The sequence below is a fragment of the Ovis aries genome, chromosome 2 (genome assembly GCF_016772045.2).
Source record: "Ovis aries strain OAR_USU_Benz2616 breed Rambouillet chromosome 2, ARS-UI_Ramb_v3.0, whole genome shotgun sequence".
In the NCBI taxonomy this organism is placed as follows: Eukaryota; Metazoa; Chordata; class Mammalia; order Artiodactyla; family Bovidae; genus Ovis; species Ovis aries.
In genome coordinates, this window is record NC_056055.1 from 111,646,157 (window position 1) to 111,652,469 (window position 6,313).

At 33.9% G+C, this 6,313-nt stretch overlaps 1 protein-coding gene across 19 annotated transcripts in view; it reads left to right on the forward strand.

The window, feature by feature from the left end:
• Positions 1 to 5,347, forward strand: part of NEK1 (NIMA related kinase 1) — a 124,856-nt gene extending 119,509 nt beyond the window's left edge. For 11 of the 19 annotated variants that reach the window (XM_012129594.5, XM_012129642.5, XM_042243562.2 and 8 more), the window contains 2 exons: positions 142 to 274; positions 4,117 to 5,347. In XM_012129594.5, the coding sequence (XP_011984984.2) occupies positions 142 to 274; positions 4,117 to 4,130 (147 nt within the window). In that variant the 3' untranslated portion in view covers positions 4,131 to 5,347. Of the gene's footprint in view, positions 1 to 141 lie in introns of all 19 variants that reach the window. The other 8 variants (XM_060411051.1, XM_060411058.1, XM_060411052.1 and 5 more) reach the window with 1 other exon arrangement.
• The last annotated feature ends 966 nt before the right edge of the window (positions 5,348 to 6,313 follow it).

Genomic DNA, 6,313 nt, shown 5'->3' on the forward strand with positions numbered 1-6,313 from the left:
CATTTAATTTTAAAAATTCTGTGTTTGAATTAGTGTGAAATGGCAGTGGTTTTTCTTGATCAGTAGACTTACTGGAAATAATAAAGCCTCCAATTAGAGAAGGTTAACATTAAAATATTTATATTTGGAAATTTGGTATAGGCTGTTCATGAAGACGAAGATGAAAATATTGAGATTTGTTCAACAATAGTTCAGAATATTTTGGGAAATGAACATCAGCATCTTTATGCCAAGATTCTTCATTTAGTCATGGCAGATGGAGCCTATCAAGAAGGTAAGATTTCCTCACATCCTTATATTTTAAATAAATGTGCAAAAAAGGAAATGACAAATGCAAGTTGATTAGGTTATATCACATGCATTTTGTGAAATCTGTATTGGAATTAATATCTAGTACTTTTAAGCAATTAACTGTGTAAGGATACAGTTACTTGGATTCTGGGATAAACTTTTATTGGCTTGTTTTTTAAGTCAGTAATTTAATTTGCAAGTAAGATTTGAATTGAGATTTTTAAAAAGTCTCCTTTTTGGACAGCTCTAGAAATGAGAATACTTTCTTATCAAGGAGTGGTATTAAATTTTTAGACACATATGTAAAATTTCTTCTAAATAGTACCAAATGTAATGTCTGCTGTTGACAGTAAGTACAGTTCATCTATCATGATTTGAGTATAAACCATTTTTATATTTCAAAAATATTTACTTGTAGAATCACTCAGAATATGTTGACTTTATTAAAAGTTATTAAAGAATATTTTTTTTCATTCACTTGGTCATGGCAGAACACTAAGCATTGAATCTGGAGACCAGAGTTATAGTCCTGATTCTATGACAAGCTGGTCATGTAACAGGAAGTGATTTATTTTGTCTCACATTTGTTTCATTTGCTCTCAGATGGAGTGTGACCTCCCGTCTCATGCACTGTGGTGGCTTTTCAGAGTGTTTATGGAGGCTCCTGGGTGCCTGGCACTCTATTTTTGTGGCCAGTGAAGGGCATGACATGTTGCATACCATGTCCTTAGGAAAAAGACATAGGAAAGAAGGTGTAAAGCCATACATAAAATGCTCATCCTGAAATGTTTTCAGTGCAGTAGGGGCTAGAGAAGGGAGGTTGGATTGGGAGAAATGAAAAGAGACGTAGAGGATGTGACTTGTGGGGAAAAGAACAAAACAGCAGTTACTGTGTTAGGATAGACTGACCATACTAGGAGCTTCCTGTGGAAGATTAGTCTTTGTGATGAGACACTGTGACATGTTTAAGACACATGGATGAAACCAGTGAAGGATTTAGAAGTGAAAGGACAGTGTAGTGGAAGAAGCACTTTGTGGTGAGAAGTCCGGCCATGGTGCCATGTGTTGCAGCCTTAGCGAGATGGGAAGGAGCACTTGATGGAAACGGTAGAGGTATTTGGGCATGAGGAGGTGAGAACCTGGACTGCGTGTTCAGAGGGGTGCTCAGATGACCTATTTCAGAGGCAGGATTTTATTAAAATATGTGGTATTTGGACTCATGAAAAATTAAGTTTGCTAAAATCAGAATTCAAGAGTATTTTATTTTGGGAGAGACTTTATAATTATGTAGACTTATTTACATTGACTATGAGCTCAGCAAAAAATCTTTCTTGAATTGCTTTAATGGAGGTAAAAGTCTTGTTAAAATTCTAATAGTCATTGTTAAATCAAAACTAGAAAATCTTTCAGGTACAGTAAGTACTCTTACAGCTTTAAAACCTACTGCATTTTCATTACTTTTCTTCATAAGCCCACAGAGTAACTGCCAGGCCATTAGCGGCAAGGAACCAATTGAATGTAAACCAACTTCCTTTATAACAGTTCGTGCTACCTGTGTGCCTGATTATGTAGTAGTTAAGAATTATCACGGATAGACAGGCACAAGCAGAATCATGTTTCATACTCACAGTGGTTGCTATGGAACCTGTCAATAGAAATTTAAGGGATCTCTTCTTTATTAAAAAAAAGAAGTCAATGGACAATAATACCACTTTGGGGAAAAAATACAAGAACGTACTTATCCAAATAAATGTTTACTGTCTTCGAAGCAGAGATACAGACTTATTCTAATGAAGATACTCCATTACACAAAATGTCTTGAAACTTCTCTTTCATAAATTCCCTGACATCTTATATACCATATTCTTTTGATTGTCTTTCTTGATACACATCCATTCTGAGAGCTTTCAATTTTTTGAGAAAAGCTTAAAGTTACTTGCAATCAAGTTTAGTAAATAAAGTAGGTAATCAAAATAAATAATATGTGGTCTTTTTAAGTATCTTCCCATGCAGTAATGAGCCTAATTGTTACAGTGTGTTTATAAACTGATTTTGAATATTTTGAACATGAAAGTGAAAGTAGCTCAGTCGTGTCCAGCTCTCTGCGACCCCATGTGCTATACAGTGGGTAGCCTTTCCCTTCCCCAGGGGATCTTCCTAACCCAGGTTTCCTGCATTGTGGGCAGACTCTTTACCAGCTGAGCCACAAGGGAAGCCCGTTTTGGACAAGAATTCATTTCTAAAAATTTGTCAAAATTAATATTACTTTAAAGGTATGATTTGTAGACAGAAGTTGAGGATTTAAAATGTTGATGCTTAATTTGGCCATAGAAATTTTCATAAGATTTATTTATATTCCATCTTGCTCACAAAAAGATTTGACTACATTATATATAGTACACTGTGTGTACATACATATATACACATACATACATAGAGAAGATGAAATTAAGTTAAAAACAAGTGTTTGGAAAAGTCAACATATTAGGCAAATGAGTGCAAGCAATATAATATTAAGCCAAGTTGAAGTAGAAACACAAGCTCATAGTCAAAGAATCTCTACAATTTGGGAAAATAATAATCAGCACCAGTTTGGTGCTGATCTTGGTAGCAAAGCAGGAAACCTAATTAATTAGCCTAATTAATTACTTGAGACAAAATGTGTCAGTTACTCAGAGGACAGTATTTCCTGGAATTGAAACAAGGAAAAATGTCCAGCGATTCTTAAAAAGAGCAAACTATGATAGTGTTCCTCCAACTGAAATAACATGTGAATTCCTCTAAAAAGGAAAATACTTTTTCAGACTCCAAGAATCTAAGTCCATAGACCTCAGTGAAAAACTCATCTTAGTCTTTGAAAATGTCTGTCCATTGTGAATTACTGTTATGGAACATGTGGTTTTTTTTCTATATATAAATAATTATTTTTATCGAAATGAAAATATAAACATTATCTGACACTTGTATATTCTTGACTTATTTGAGATCGTGAACTCCATTTTATGAAACAGTCCTATAATAGACTGAAAGCATGCTGAGTAACTTTCACAATATTTGGATCTCATGGGACCCTTTCCATATGGCATGGGGAAGTTAATGGCATGAGGCCAGAAAAATGATCACATTTGAGTGAATCTGTGGAGACTATCAAACTAGCTCTGTTCATATTCAGACTCTTCATCCTTCAGGTTAAATTAAACAGTCTGTTTAATTTATTCCTTAGTGTTTTTTAGGCTAATGAAAAATTGGAGATAACCACAATGTCTTTAAACACAAATGGTTAATTTAAATACACTATATCTAAAAAGTACTACATTGAAACTGTCATGAAACTTACCCATAATTTATTCTTTTTCAGTGCTCTATTGTAAAATTTTTATGATACGAAAACGTTGAAACAGTTTTACAGTTACCTCACATATGTCCACCACCTAGATTCTGCCATTAGCACTTTATAATCTTCCTTTATCACTTATTTATCCATCTTTTCATCCGTTATGTGTTTTAAAGGCAAAAAGTTGTGTCTCACAACTGCATTGTTGTAATTTTTTAAAGCATATTTGTGTATGCAGAGTAAAGCAGTCTGGATAGTTTTATATAAAATTATTAGCCTTGGTTGTCTTTGGCTTATAGGTGATTTTTGCTTCCCACTTAATTCTTTATTGTATTGTTTGCATGTTTTATAAGGAGTGTGTGATATTATAATAAAAACTCCATACATTAAGGCTCTTTTTCTTTAGCATGACCAAAAAATGACTTTTTTGCCAAGTAAATACACAGAGTTTGATTTTCAGTGAGTGAGTTTTTTTTTTCCTTTTTCTACAGATAATGATGAATAATCTTCAGAACTTTCATTAACCATCAACTGAATGAAAGCATTTAAATTTTGGTTCATCAGAATAACAAGCTTCAGTGGGAAATGTAGCAGTGTTTACAAATGAAATATTACATTTCAGATGGGCATGCTGACTATATGAAAATGATGGAGAAACATGCCATTTTTCAATTAAGATTCTAGTTTTATATCTATTTTGTTTGTTGAGTTATAGTTACTTCTTACAGAATATGTAAGTCATCCAACCAAAGTTTTAAGACAGAGTGATTCTGACTTGACTCAATGGCTTTGAAGAAGATGAATCATGTAGCAGGGTAACTTTGACTTTCAGCAGATGTCTTTGAGTTGGAAGAATTACTTCTGTTTTGAAAAAGCTACCAACAGTTTTTCATTTATGCATTTAAACATGATTCTTTTTTTCTGTCTACTTGTCATATCCAGCAATTCTGGGTTAAATAACCTTTCAAGGGCTATATTTAAATCTTTATTTTTCAAAGATGAACCTTCCAACCTTAAAACCTATTTTCTCAATCCTTTTTCAACCAGTGTGTCTCCTGAACTAGCTCAACCAAAACAGGATACCGAAAGAGTCTTAGAAATCATTGGAAGATTTGATTATGAAAGAATAGCTAACATGTATTTCCTGATAATTACGAAGTTGGTTCATTAGTTCCATTTTTACTTGAGGACCAGAACCAGGAAGTTTACCTTTAAACTTAGTCTGTGGACTTGAGCACTGACCTAGCATATAGCATAAAGTTGCCCTTTTTGTTTTCAACTTTCTCTCATACATGTGCTTTTTAATTGAAATGCAAAAGGAGAAAGGAATCATTTTTATTTTGACACTGTGACAGTTTTGTTAACTAGTATTCCAAAGTGGGGAAATGTTCACCTCTTTTAATTACATTTTAAGAAGATTTAGTTAGATCATTAAGACAGTGGTCACACAGCTTCAGTGGCAGTATGCCAGGTAATAATACATCATTAGAGATGTCTGAAGTTCAGATGCTTTTTGTAATAAAAGCAGAATATTGGAAACCCTGAGAACAAAACAGTCTGATTGATATATAATTTGAACCATAAAATCTTATCTTGCGGCACTATCAGTACTCAGCTGAATTTATTATGTATATTATTTCTAACATCCAGAACTAAATATTTGATTTTTATATGTTTGTTTATTTTATGATGTTACTATTAAATTTTTATTATCGACCTGAAGTACACTGTTGGTTATCTTTTATTTATTAGCACTATATTCAATAAGGTGCTTTTACAAAGAACTTACAATACTCTTGATCATTTTACCTGAAGATTTCCTTTTTTTTTTTCAATAGAAGAATACCTGAATTCTATACTTAATTCTCTACAATCATGAATGATGAGAATGATTTGTGTGTGAGTAGTTTTAAATTCTTAACCTAACCTCAAAAAGCAAGTGGTAGTATAACACAGTAGAAAGAGTTGTTTAGTCATGTTTCAAAAGATGTCATCTATGGGAATAATGAATAGGATATGTGGCATCTTCAGTCAGTTGGTAGTGAGTGGATATAGGCTGTTATTACAGAAATGTCTGTACCAGTGGGAAAGAGGGTTTTTATTGTTAAGTATGGTCTGCTGCAGGTGTTATAGAAGTGTTGAAGCATCTGTAGATTCATAGAATGATAGAGCAAGCAATAGCTGTCAGGATAATTTATTATTACCTACATTTCACATCCAAAGGCACTGCATTGTCACATGAATAAATTCACTTATATAGATGACTACAGTCAGATCATTTCCTGTCTTTACCCTGTGCTGTTAGTTACACATTCTTTTAAAATTTATCTCCTCTAAAGAGTGAAAAGAAATAGATTCAATAGGAAGCAGTATACTTAGCATCAATACATAAGAGAACTCTATGGAAATGTCCTGTTTCTGGGAATACCACACTATTCTAATTTACCTCTGTTTAAAAAAATCACATGCATGCATCTCAGTTCAGTTCAGTCGCTCAGTCGTGTCCCACTCTTTGTGAACGCATGAATCGCAGCACGCCAGGCCTCCCTGTTCCATCACCAACTCCCAGAGTTCACTCAAACTCATGTCCGTCGAGTTGGTGATACCATCCAGCCATCTCATCCTCTGTCGTCCCCTTCTCCTCCTGCCCCCAATCCCTCTCAGCATCAGAGTCTTTTCCAATGAGTC